Source organism: Nematolebias whitei, chromosome 16, assembly GCF_014905685.2.
Source record: "Nematolebias whitei isolate Nwh7 chromosome 16, NemWhi1, whole genome shotgun sequence".
Lineage (NCBI taxonomy): Eukaryota > Metazoa > Chordata > Actinopteri > Cyprinodontiformes > Rivulidae > Nematolebias > Nematolebias whitei.
The window spans coordinates 39,927,652-39,941,825 of NC_056513.1; the positions used below are offsets into that span (position 1 = coordinate 39,927,652).

A 14,174-nucleotide genomic window follows, 5' to 3' on the forward strand; every position below is an offset into this window, starting at 1 on the left:
AAGCACACTGTCGATGAATACTGAAAGCTGATTACATTACGCCCACCCGCTTCGGATGTTATCAGCCATTAAATGGCCGTTATTTGTTGTTATCATCTCCATATGTAGCAGTCAGACTGCCCCTCCTGTACCTCCCAGTGGGTTTGAAGGTATGTTGTTAACGATGATAATATGCTCTATTTTTAGCTTTGTTAGCGCTCATAATAGCTTCACGTGGTTAGGCTTAGAGTAAAGGGTCTGGCGGTTAGGTTTACGGTCTTGGTTAGGTTTAGGCACAAATGTAAGGGGGTTAAGTTTAGGGTTGGTCCTCAGGGTCAGGTGTAAGCTTACGTTTAGGAAAAGGTCTCCTGATGCATGCTCAATAATCCAGGTAGAAAAATCTAAAAAAGTTAAATCTGGTCCTCTGGATTAGGTTTAGGAAAAGGGTTACATAAGCTGAAAACAACTAAAAAGACACTTCCTGGTTTACCCCTGTGCGACGCTGCCTATTATCAGCAATAATAACGATAATAACGTACCTTTAAACCTACTAGGAGGTAGGTGGGACAGTTTTACAGCTACATATGGGGATGATAACAACTAATAACAGCCATTTAATGGACTGATAACATCTGCAGCCGCTCTCACGCCAGGGACAGTGCACAGGCAGGAGTGTGTGTCCCAGATGGAGGCATATTATAGCAAGGACAATTTCAGTGGAAGATGTTGATGTGGTTTAGAATATATCTATAACTTATCTGCAAGCAATGAAGAAGAAAGTAGAACTGTTTGTTGTAAAATTGTTCCTCAACAAGGAAGGCTGGTTCCATAAATATGATGGCCAAAAAAGGCAATAAGGCATAAAGATTCATAAGAAGACTCATCGGTACAGGAAAGACTTTCCCAGCTTGAACAACACCGACTGGTATGTGCTTGAAATTACAGTAGATATCAACATCCTACTCTGCTCTCCAGAGCTCAGAACTGAGACTTGGTTCTGTTGGCCCAGGGGGTTGGGATATGGTGGGCATGCCATGCTGTCAGAGGAGTTCTTGATGTATTCTTCCTTTGCCCTGGCCAAGATGGTAGCGGTTGAACAACACGAGGCTCAGCGTGTATCCAGAACATGCTATTTAGCAATTTTCTATCTACTTTTGACTGGACTATTCATCCAGAATTTCTCAGTGTTGCTATTTTACAGCAGAAAGGAGCTTCTGGACATTTGGACTCAAAACTTAGATAGTTTTATCGCCAATCTCCTACTCATCCCAGAGCTCTCCAGAACACCAGAGACTGCTCACTCTTCTCGGCCGGGCGGAAGTACACGCAGGTGGCGCTGAGAACATAAACAAAGGCGGGGTAGGCACAGAGGGCTACGAGCAAAGCTAAAACTTACACCCCAGTGGCTGCCCTTACCCAGCATTTTCCTTGCCAATTTCCATTCTCTGGCAAACAAAATGGATTAAATACGTCTCTCCATCACCAACAACAGACGAATTATGGATTCAAACATCATGTTTTTCACTGAAACATGGTTAAACAACAGCTGTCCGGACAATGCTATTGAGTTAGCAGGACGCCACACATACCGAGCCAATAGGATAGCTGAAGACTCAGGCAAGACCAGAGGTGGAGGTTTGTGCATTTATATTAACAACGCTTGGTGCACAGACTCTGCTACTACCGAGAGACAATGCTCACCTAATTTGGAGTTTATAATGGTCAAATGCAGACCTTATTATCTCCCCAGAGAACTCACTTCCATCAAACTCACTGCGGTGTATATCCTCCCGTATGCTAATGCTAAGCTGGCTATTAAAAAACTTTATGTAGCCATTAGCAAACACCAGACCAAACACCCTGAGGCTGCTTTTATTGTTGCTGGTGACTTTAACCACTCCAACTTGAAGACAGTCCTCCCCAGATTCCACTAACATGTCTCCTGCCACACCATAGGGGTCAAGACTTTGGACCATGTTTACTCCAACCTGGCTGAAGCATACAAAGCAACACCCCCACATTGGACAATCGGACCATCTCTCCCTTTTCCTCACCCCTCGATACTCACCATTCATCCAATGTGTGAAACCCACTTTGAGAACAATGAAAATGTGGCCAGAGGGGACAGACGCTGTCCTACAGGACCGGCTCAAAAACACTATCTGGAAGATGTTCGCTCACACAGACTTGGAACAGTATGCCTGATTTGTACTGGATCACATCTCCACCACCATAGATAGTGTCACCACCCAGAAACAGATCACCATGTACCCCAACCAGAAGCTTTGGATGAATTGTGATGTCCGTCTCTTGCTGAAGGCCCGCAACATCGCCTTCAGGTCAGGGGATGCACAGGCCTACAGTACAGCCAGGGCTGAGCTGAAGAGGGGCATCAAAAAGGCCAAACACCACTACAAGGGGAGGATAGAAGAACACTTCTCCAACTCCAACCCCAGACGTATGTGGCAAGGACTCCAGATCATGACAGACTACAGGTCCATCAACCCCTTCCCCGTCTCCTCTGATGTATCCTTCCTCAACAAGCTCAACAATTTTTATGCTCGTTTTGAGAGAGGGAACCCAACAACTGCAACCAAGGTAGATGTGTCTCCAGACCACCAACCACTGACTCTTCCCCACCAATGTAGGAGCAGCGCTGAGCAAGATTAAAGTCCATAAGGCTGCGGGTCCTGATGGCATCCCTGGACGTATTCTTAGAGCATGTTTTGAGGAGCTGGCAGGAGTACTGACGGACATATTCAACCTGTCCTTGGCCCGTGCTGTGGTACCAACCTGCTTCAAAACCACCTCCATCGTCCCGATACCCAAAAACTCCAAACCATCAAAACTCAACAACTACCTTCTGGTAGCCCTCATCTCCATCACTACAAAGTGTTTTGAGCAGCTGGTTCTAGTACACCTCAAATCCTGTCTCTCCCCCCCCCCCCCCCCCCCCGGACCTCCACCAATTTGCAAACCACCAGAACAGGAGCACAGAGGATGCAGTCTCCATAGCGATGCACTCTGTCCTCCCACACTTGGACAATAAAAACACCTCTGCCCAGATGCTGTTCATAAATGTCAGTTCAGCATTCAACACAGTCATCCCCTCAAAACTCATCACAAAACTCACAGACTTAGGCATCAGTTCCCTTGTGTGCAACTGGTTACTGGACTTTCTGACGAATTGACCCCAACATGGCCAGCTGGATAACCACTGCCCATCTACCATCACTATAAACACCGGTGTACCACAAGGCTATGTTATGAGTCCCTTCCTCTACTCCCTCCTCAGCCATGACTGCAAGCATGTCAATTGTTCCAATACCTTCATTAAGTTTGTAGATAACACCAAGGTGATCGGCCTCATCAAAGACAACAATGAGACCGATTATAGGGAGGAGGTGGTTTGTCTGGCTGAGTGGTGTGACACCAAAAACCTGCTGCTCAATGCTGAGAAGACTAAGGAGCTCATCGTGGACTTCAGGAGGAACGCTGACCCACATCTACCCATTTATATCAAGGGGTGGTGGTGGAGCGTGTGAACAACTTCAAGTTCTTGGGTGTCCACATCTCAGAGGATCTCACCAGAACAACCGGCTGTTCCAAGCTGATCAAGAAGGCTCACCAGCGCCTTTATTTTTTCTGAGAACTCTGAGGAAAAACCACCTGTCCTCAGACATCCTGTTTACTGCCCAACGCATCATCGGAGCACCACTTCCTGCCATAGAGGACATCTACAGGAAGCGGTGTCTGAAAAGGGCTGGGAAAATCATAAAAGACTTTAGCCACCCAGCACACAGACTCTTCACCCTCCTGCCCTCTTGGAGGTGCTACAGGAGTCTCCGGACTAAGACCACCAGGTACTGGAACAGCTTCTTCCCCACAGCTGTCACACTCCTGAAATCTGCCTCCTGGCATCTGAACAACAACCACGGTCTGTATTCTCATACACACAACAGCAGCACATGGACTGAAACACCACCACCTGCACTTTCATCTGTTAGCCCACTACTGTACATACTGTACATATAATCTACTACCTACTGTTCATAAGTACTCACATACTTATATGTATATTTTTCTTTTATATAGTTATATTTATAACCTGTTCATAGTCTGTACACTCATAACCTGTATATATTATATTTCAAAACAACTTACTATTGTAATATATATATACTTATATTTTTGCTAAGCACTTCTGGATGGATGCAAACTTCATTTTGTTGCTCTGTACTTGTGACATGTTCAATGACAGTAAATATCCTTATGCATGCTCAATAATCCAGGTAGAAAAATCTAAAAAAGTTAAATCTGGTCCTCTGGATATTCATAACTTGACATTTGTTTTTCAAATGTCCAGAGGACCAGATTTAACTTTTTTAGGCAATGACAGTAAAGTTGAATTCTATTCTATTCTATTCTTTCTTTGCTCTGCTAAAACAAATAGTGAATCTCTCACTTCCTCATCAAAGTCCTTTATAGTTTGAAGTCTGTACATTTTTATTCCAAGTGTCTTAACTGCAAACCTTCCTCTTTCCTCAAAACTGTCGGTCTGTCAGTGCCTGATCCTCCAAGTATCTCAGTTCCTGTGCACAGTGGATCTGTGTGAATATCCTGATGCATGCTCAATAATCCAGGTAGAATAGTTGGCACAGCTTCTTTTCGCGGTCTGGTATTAAACTTTCCTTTAATTCCAAATCCCTGCATCATTGCCAACTCGTAATCCTCAGATCGAAAGTGTATGGAACACAACATCATTCAGCAATGGTGCCATGAAGTCTGACCATCTGACTTTGACAAACTTCACCCATTTCTTGCAAATTAATTAGATTTTCAGGAAAGAATGGGTGCTAACTCTCTCCCTTTATCTATGGCTCCCACAGAACTGTGCAACACACTGATTCAGCATGTTGTTCCTGCCACAAATGTTTTTGCCAGATATAAGAAGGAAACAATTTACTCTAACTTTGTCCAAAGAAATCTGGCAGTCTTGCATGATTGGGTCCCTGGTCCCATCCCATATATGAAAGTGAAAGGCTGTTTCCAAAGCTGTAACTGAAACAGTTTGAAATCTCACAAAAACTATGTTTGCTACAGAACATAGGTACCGTATTAATTTTTTATATCTCTATCATACCCTGTGATGGAATTGCGACCTGAACAGGGTGTCCCACCCTCTCACACAGTGACTGCTGGATATAGGCACCAGTGATCCACGTGACCCAAAAAGGAAGTAGCGGGTAAAGATAATGGATGGATGGATAGATCTATATCATATTGGATATGTAACATGAAAGAATGGTGGGTGTTCCAAAATAGAGCTATTTGGCACAATCTCATTAACAACAAATGGCTCTCCACATTTCCCACAATCAAAATTAAACTTTATGTCTGTCAAATTGACAATGACACAGCCATTTATGTGTTGGCTAAGGCTGATCAGTTGTGCGCTGGTTTGAGTCAGGTTGGCTTAAAAAATTAAACACTCGTCAAGATGAAGCCCCCAAGTAAGCCAGTGATTACTGAAAATTTCATTAAAATCTCTTTAGCGGTTCACACGATTTTTTGATAGAAGACACACACAAACACACACAAACGCACAGACACAGTCAAAAGTGTAATATTCCACTTACACCTTTCAGAGGTGAGTCATAAAAGCATACACCATCATCTGCATTTAGGAGCAACTGCTCCAGCTAAGACTTGGGGAGCAGCTGTGGCTGAGTGGTTAGAGCAGTCGTCCTCCAATGGGAGAGTTGGGAGTTTGATTCCACCAACAGTCACATGCTGAAGTGTCCCTGGGCAAGGCACTGAACCCCTCATTGTCTCTGATGTGTGTCCCATTTGTGTATGAATGTGATAAAGCTCTGATTAGTCTTTATTGAAGGATTTATTCGATTAGCTTTGCAGAGATCTAGTGGAGTGCTGTATGAATGAGTGCTGTGGAGGTAAATGAGGTCACAGATTGTGTTTTAAAGTGCTTTGAGTATCTTGATTAGATAAAAGGTGTTAATTAAGTACAGTCCATTTACCATTCCATTTACTTAATGATTTTATAAGCCACATGTGCTTTTACTCACCTGCAGTGTGATGTTAGTCTGAGGCCAGTTTTTGATGTCTTGAAGCTGAACATAGGAATCTTTATCAACAAAGTTGACGCTGACCAGCTTCTCACATTTTTGCCCTTCAAAACCTGATGGGCACTGACAGACTGCAATCCCCAGCTTCTCTTCGCAGGGGGCGCCATTCTGACACTGAGCCAGCTGGCAGGGTGTCTGAGGAGGAGGGGCCACATCACAAAACTCACCACTGAGGAGAAACCAAAAATATATTTAAAAAAAATATATGTTTGCTGCTTTGGCAAAGAGTCTTTTAAAATAAACATAAAGAAGTTAAATGCTTCCCAAATCAGCAGTGAAATGAATCAAACGCATATTTCTGCATTTTTCAAAACGAAATTGTAGGCATCAATAAAAAGAGCTGATATCAGTCACTCAGTAATCTGAAAGCCCCCAAAAAGTTCAATCTGGTCCTCTGGACATTCAAAACAAACAAACAAAAAAAAAAAAAAAGCAAAAAAAAAAGATAGAAACGTTTCGTCTCTCATCCGAGAGACTTCCTCAGTCTGAGGTGCTGTATTCAGCTCAGTCTCTTAAACAGCACCTTCTCAGAGTGGATCAACCAGTTTGCTGCTGACAACCAGAACCAGCTGATCACATGCTCAAGAAGGACCATCAGCCTAACAATGTTGACCATGTGAGTAGCTGGTTCTGGTTGTCAGCAGCAAACTGGTTGATCCACTCTGTGAAGGTGCTATTTAAGAGACTGAGCTGAAAACAGCACCTCAGTGTAGTGTGCTAAAAGGCTCGATTAGCTTCAGAGCTCCACTACAGTCATATTTTAAATTAACAGGTTCTCTCTTTTTTGAGCTACTTTAGAGATATGTGACAGAGGTACTGTGCGTATATGGTTTAATCAGTGACATGAGACGTTAATTTTCTTTGACCCATCAAAATAAATGTGGTCATTTATTAACAGAATCAAAATTTAACTTCAAAACATTGTACACTTGATTAGACTGATCTGGTTCTGATTAATAAAACTTGGCACGTTTTACTTAATAAAAACAACAGACATTTCTGAAGGCATCTGGATTAATTATTGGCAAGATAGAAGTTTAAAGATGAGAAATTATGGAGGAGTTTAAAGGAAATATATGGAGGAAGATGTATGTCGGTAGACCAGAACAACACGCTTCTTTCAAGCGCAGCTCGCCATGGTACACTTGTAGTGAAGCTCGTGACGACTCTTTACCTTGGCGGAGGATGGGTCAGCTGCGGTCAAGAGGTCCCTGGCACGCTACCTTTCAGCGTCTCCTCAGGGCGGCTGCGACTCGGCAGAAGTCGTGAGATACTCCGTCCTACAGAACAAACTTCCTCAGCAGTTATAGGACATTCGCCTGGTGGAGCCACAGCGAGGCGCCGTGACTCCTGCAGAGATGGATGACTCCATCAGCCTGGAAAACTGAGTCTGACTCAGCAGTGGAAAAACTCCAGAACTACTCCACAGTACTCCAGAAAGACTCAGAAGAACTTCAGAAGACCTCAGCCATTACTCCACAGACTCAGAAAAGACTGAGAAGAAGTCAGAAGACTGAGCAGACATTGAAAAGACTCAGAAGAGACTCAGAAGAACTGAAAAGACTCAGAGGAACTGACAGTTCCAGGAAGTGTCAACTTTTAAAGAGTTCTGCTTCCGGTCACTTTTAGTAAGTCCTGATTGGTTGAAGCAACCAACAGGGGTGTGGTTCTAGTGACGTCAAAGGGTTTTTACAAGTCAAGAAAACAGCAGAAATGTTTAGGAACAGAGAGAAATGTTTTGGTGAAGTGAAAAACACTGCAGGTGCCAGTTTTCTTATTTACTGTCTGAGAGCTTTAAAAACACGACAGCCCGTTCTAACAACTTGTTTTTGACTGTCTCCGACTTTTGACCGACATCACTCTTCTCATTTCAGACAGAAGATCAAAAAATGCATAAATACTTTGTAAAATAGACATTTAACTTGATTTCTAATTTGAATGAGGATTAAAAAATCATTAATACTGTTTCACAGTTGACTTAAAATGAGTGGTTCACTTCAACATTTAGAAATGGTATGAACTAAACACACTTTTGATTATCAAGATATTGTAAAATAGTGATGATAATATAAAAAAGAGAGTGTTCTTTCAATTGATTACTTCAGGATACAATTAGAAAGTCTCTGGATGAACTAGTTTGTATTTCTGGATTCAAATCAATGAAATAACAGTTCCTGTCCCATGAAGGTCTTCAGAGGCAGGACAAGGTCGGAGGCCTAGTTCACTACATCAGACTGAGGAAGTCTTTCGGATGAGAGACAAACGTTTCTACATTTTTTTGCTTTGTTTTGTTTTTTGTTTTTTAATAATATCCAGAGGACCAGATTGAACTCTTTTGGACTTTTCTACCTGGATTATTGAGCATGCATCAGGATAGTAATCTGAAAGATTATTTGAGGCTATAACAAAATACACTCAAGTGCCTAAAACATATATCTCGTCATACCTTTTAGGTAAATTTTGATCAAATTATGAAAAAATTGTACACCACTTAAACATTATAGAAAATACTTTATTTTTTGTAAATGTGCAGAATGAATGCTGAGTGCTGAATGACTTTGCTGAAATTTACTGAAAAGTGTGAAACAGCTCAACGCTAAAAGCTAAAAGAAGCAGAACATTGAAAATTGTAGTAACAAGTCAAGTCAAGTCACATTTATGTATATAGCACATTTAAAACAGTAACTGTTATCAAAGTGCTTACCAAAAAAGATCACAGCATCAAATATTAATAACAACATATTACAGCAACATGAATAAAAGCATAAAAACAATTAAATATAATGAGAAACAAGTAGCAAAAGGAATCCGACTTGAATTGCCACCTTATCGTGGTGTAGAGGTGTGTGTGCCCGAATGATCCTAGGAACTATACTTTGCCCCTGGTAGGGTCTCCCAAAGCAGAATGGTCCAAGGTGACAGGCTAGACAACTAATGATTTTGAAGACTCTTATGGACAAAAAAAAAAAAAAGCAAGGAGCTCAGTGTCTCTTGCCCAAATGTGGATTACCAGTGCCCTACCCTGGAGCCAGGCCAGGAGGAGGGCTCATCTGCAACCACCTGGTGATACGGTCTCAGCTGGCTGAGCCACATCAGCTCCATCAGTCCTATCACACTCCTCGGAGGCAGCTGAGGAGTACTCGAGGGATAAGCAGTCTGCATTCTTACCTGTTGCAGAGGGAAAAGCTCAGATGTGGGAGGAGTTTGGTGAGGCCTTGGATAAAGTCTCTCTGTCGGCTCCAAGGAGATTCCCATGGGGCCAAGTCGGGTTCAGCCCGAGCAAGAAACATGGGTATGCCATCCTATGGGCCCACCACCTGCAGGGCATGCCATACAAGTCATACAAGTCAAATGCATGACTCCATGAGCAGTGGCTGGCTGGGGGGGTCTTGGCACACTAACCCGGGATTACCAAAGCTGGCTCTTGGAACATGAAATATAACCTCTTTGGCAGGGAAGGATCCTGAGCTTGTGCATGAGATTGAGATGTACTGACTAGATATAGTTGGGCTCACCTCAATGCACAGCATGGGCTCCAGAACCAATCTCCTTGAGAGAGGCTGGACCTTATTTCATTCTGGAGTTGTCCATGGTAAAAGATAAATGGACTCTACTCATATAGCACTTTTCTATTTTATGAAGATTATCAAAGTGCTTACACTACAATCTGTGCCCTAATTTACCCATTCATACAACCCTCAACTATTTATGTACAAAGAATAATCAGTGCTTTATCACATTCATATAACAATGGGACACACATCAAAGGCAATGAGGGGTTCGGTGTCTTATCCAGGGACAATTTGGCATGTGACTGCTGGTGGAATCGAACCTCCAACACTTGCATTGGAGGACGACTGCTCTAACCACTCAGCCACAGCTGCCAATGGTGATCCATGGTTGCCCATGGTTTGCTGAGCTGGTGAGGGTCTACTCTTAGCCCCCCAACTTGGTACCTGTGTGTTGAAGTTTTCTTCGGTAGATGAGAGGATAGCTTCCCCACGCTTTTGGGTGGGGGTATGGGCTTTGACGGTTGTTTGTGCCTATGCGCCAAACAGCAAGTCAGCATATCTGGCTTTCTTGGAGTCCTTAAATGCTATGGCTGAGAATGTTAACTCTGCCCATGAACCATATGTTTTGGTTTGTAAAAAGCTAAATGGGGAGCTGGGTGAGGCTGCTACATGCAGCTGTAACTCCAAGGATGCCTCCGTGTCTGTGAGCTCAGCTGAAATAATAAGCATATAAAAACAAGATTCACACACTGCTCATGGCAGATTCTTGTGACTGGGCTTCATATGTGTACTTCCTGTATATCTGTGTCCTTTTAAGTAAAAAAAATCTTCTCCTGCCACCGAGTGTGGCTCTTTTTGAGTAAGTACGATAAAGCGAGAATATTTTTCTTCAACAAATTCAGGGATACAGGAAAAACGAGTCTGATAGTTGTTTGACCTCGGATTCAGTAGGAACAATGAGGGTTATGTCCTGGTCGTGGGACAATGGACCAGCTCTTTACCCTCACTAGGGTCCTTGAGGGGACTTGGGATTTTGCCCATCCTGTTTACATGTGTTTTTGGACTTGGAGAAGGCGTTCGACTGTGTTTCTCAAAGTACACAATGGGCAGTGCTCTTTGAGCATGGGATTGGGGGCCGTTGCTATGGGCTGATCGGTCCCTATACAAATGGTGCAAGAGTTTGGTTTGCATTGCTGGCAGTAAGTCGGACCCCTTCGGGGTGGCAGTTGGACTCTGCCAGGGCTGTCGGTTGTTACCAATTCTGTTCATAACTTATATGGACAGAATTTCTCGGTGAAGCCACGAGGTTGAGGGAGTTCAGTTTGGTGGCCTCAGGATTTCTTCTCTGCTTCTTGCAGATGATGTGGTCCTGTAGGGGTAATCATGCAGTGAAATTCAGCTCACGCTGGAGCGGTTCACAGCCAAGTGTGAAGTGGCTGGGATTAGAATCAGCACCTCCAAATCTGAAGCCATAATTCACATTCAGAAAAGGGTGGATTGCTCTCTTTGTGTCGAGAGTGGGGTTCTGCCTCAAGTGGAGGAGTTCAAGTATTTTAGGGTTTTCTTTACAAGTGAGGGAAGAATGGATCATGAGATTGACAGACAGATTGGTGTAGCATCTGCAGTTTTATTATTATTTTATTCAACCTTTATGTATACAGGTTAGATCCCATTGAGCCTCGAGGACTCATTTACAAGAGAGACCAGTTACATAAAGCCATATAAAGTAGATTAGGAAAAGTGAACACAAGAGGGTGGATGAGGTAAAAAAAAAATCATATCGTACACCATGTCCTGGCAGGGGCACAGTGTTAAAGTTGAAACAAAAAAGACCTTGTAACATAAACTGCAACATACAATAACATCATAATACATTTATGCATGAGGAGGTCAACAAAGACAGTGAGTTGTCCGTGGACACTGCCAGAAAGTTCCATAGTTCTGATAAGATGGTACAGTGTCTATCAGCAGCTCAGTTCTGATAAGGCCCACAGATGTCCTTAGGAAATGGGGGTAGGAGGAGGGGAGGAGCAGCAGAGCATCATTATTCACATAACCTCTGGGAGAAATTTGAGATTGCTGACCTATTCAAGGCCAATAGGGGAAGCCAGATTTAATAACAACAATTGCTTTGGGACAGGCAGACTCTGCTTAATTTTTTTATATCTGCCTTCAAAAGTTCTGCTGGTACTTCTCAGTGGCGAATCCGAACAGCCAAATTTTGCAGTCATTCCGCCGGGCTATGCTTGTAGCCTTCCTCCCCAAGGTTTAATCCTTCATGCCAGCGAGTTCCAGAAACCGCAAGTGGCCTGTGATCCTCAGAAATCACATCCAGCTTACAGCTTAGCTCACAAAGCATCTGAGTCTGGGCGCTTGAAGCACGACACATTCCTTCACACATGACAGGCAGTTTCAAAATTGCCAGATCCACTGCCAATGTCTTCTGAATTTGTTAATAAGCCCGAAACCTGCCAATTCCAAAAAGCAGAAATCCCGCTATCATATATCCAATTATATATGCATCTTTTACATCCTCATCGGCCAATACGGACAGACACACCATCTTCCACTGGACCCAGGAATCCATGGTGTATCCCGAAGTGAATGTCCCTTCAGGGCATGAAGGCTCTCCTTCTCCCTGTCTTTTCATCAAGAAAATTTTATCAATTGCATTGAGAGTAGGGATCCACGGTTTTTTTCTTCCGATCTGATACTTAAATATGTATATTGGCCAATATCGATCTTGTTCTGATATCAACATCATTATAGATTTTATATGAGGCTGTAATAATAAAAGTGGCTCCTTGGTTCAATTCTGACTTACGTACTTTAATGCAGGCATCTAGAAACCAGGAGAGAAAATGGCGCTCTACAAATGTTGAAGAATTTTATTTAACTTGGAAAGATAGTCTGTTAACATATAAAAAAGCTCTCCGTAAAGCTAGAACTTTATATTAATCATATTTAATAGGGGAGAATAAAAATAACCCTAGGTTTTTGTTTAGTCCTATTGCTAGACTGATGGACTTGCAACCCGTCCAGGGTGTACCCCGTCCCTCGCACAGTGATTGCTGGACATGGGCAACGGCGACCCTCGTGACCCAAAATGGAATAAGCGGGTAAAGATAATGGATGGATGGACTATTGCTAGACTAATTAAAAGTCCAATTTCTGTTGAACCATGTATCCCTACAACTATAAGTAGTGATGACTTCATGAGATTCTTTATAAATAAAATTATTTCAATTAGAGAGAAAATTCAAACCATCCTTCCTTCTACTATCTCTAGTCCCCTGTCAAATGAGGCAACTTTAAAAATTTCACTAGAGCCTGATTTATGTTTGGACAGGTTTTGTCCTGTTGAGCTCTGAATTGTCAAAAATAATAACCTCATCCAAACCATCCACATGCCTGCTAGATCCCATCCCAACCAGACTGTTTAAAGAGGTATTTCCCCTAATTAATGTCCACATTTTGGATCTACTTAATTTGTCTTTAATGGATGGTTATGTACCACAGAGCTTTAAGGTTGCTGTATTTAAACTTTTAATTAGGAAGTCTGACCTTGATTCAGAAATTCTGGCCAACTATAGATCTATATCTAATCTAACTTTTATCTAAAAAATTCTAGAGAAAATAGTTGCAGGTCAGTTGCGTGAACATCTACAAAGAAATAATCTGTTTGAAGAGTTTCAGTCAGGGTTTAGAGCTCATCATAGCACAGAAACAGCACTAGTAAAAGTCACTAATGATATTCTCATGGCCTCAGACAATGGACTTGTGTCTCTACTGGTCCTGTTAGACCTCAGTGCTGCATTTGATACAGTTGATCACAATATTTTACTACAGAGGCTTGAATATGATGTTGGGATTACAGGAACAGCTCTAAAATGGTTTAAATCATATCTATCTGATAGATTCCAGTTTGTAAATGTAAATAATAAATCTTCTTCATACACCAAAGTTAGTCACGGAGTTCCTCATGGCTCAGTGCTTGGGACAATACTCTTTACTTTATATATGCTTCCATTAGGTAAAGTTATTAAACAGCATGGGATAAATTTTCATTGTTATGCTGATGACGCACAATTATATTTGTCCATTAAACCCAATGAATCCAATCAGCTACTTAGACTACAAGCATGTCTTAAAGACATAAAAACCTGGATGACCCTTAATTTTCTCCTTTTGAACACAGACAAGACTGAGGTTTTGGCTTTTGGACCTGAGCACCTTAGGAATGAATGTTTCAGTCTTTCTCCCTCCTTAGATGCATTAATCTGTCCTCCAGCTCTAATGTTAAAAATCTTGGTGTTATTTTTGATCAGGACATGTCTTTTATCCCCCACATTAAAAACGTTACTAGAACCTCCTTCTTCCACCTGCGTAATATCACTAACATTAGAAACATCTGATCTAAAGATGATGCAGAAAAACTGGTCCATGCATTTGTCACGTCTAGACTGGACTATTGCAATGGTTTATTATCTGGGTGTCCAAATACTTCTTTAAAACGTCTTCAGTTGATCCAAAATGC

At 42.3% G+C, this 14,174-nt stretch overlaps 1 protein-coding gene across 1 annotated transcript in view; it reads right to left on the reverse strand.

The window, feature by feature from the left end:
* LOC119422513 (slit homolog 1 protein) overlaps positions 1-14,174 on the reverse strand; it is a 285,059-nt gene that overhangs the window by 57,280 nt on the left and 213,605 nt on the right. The window contains exon 23 of the mRNA XM_037689889.1: positions 6,066-6,294. Within this exon, the coding sequence (XP_037545817.1) occupies positions 6,066-6,294 (229 nt within the window). The remainder of the gene's footprint in view (positions 1-6,065; positions 6,295-14,174) is intronic.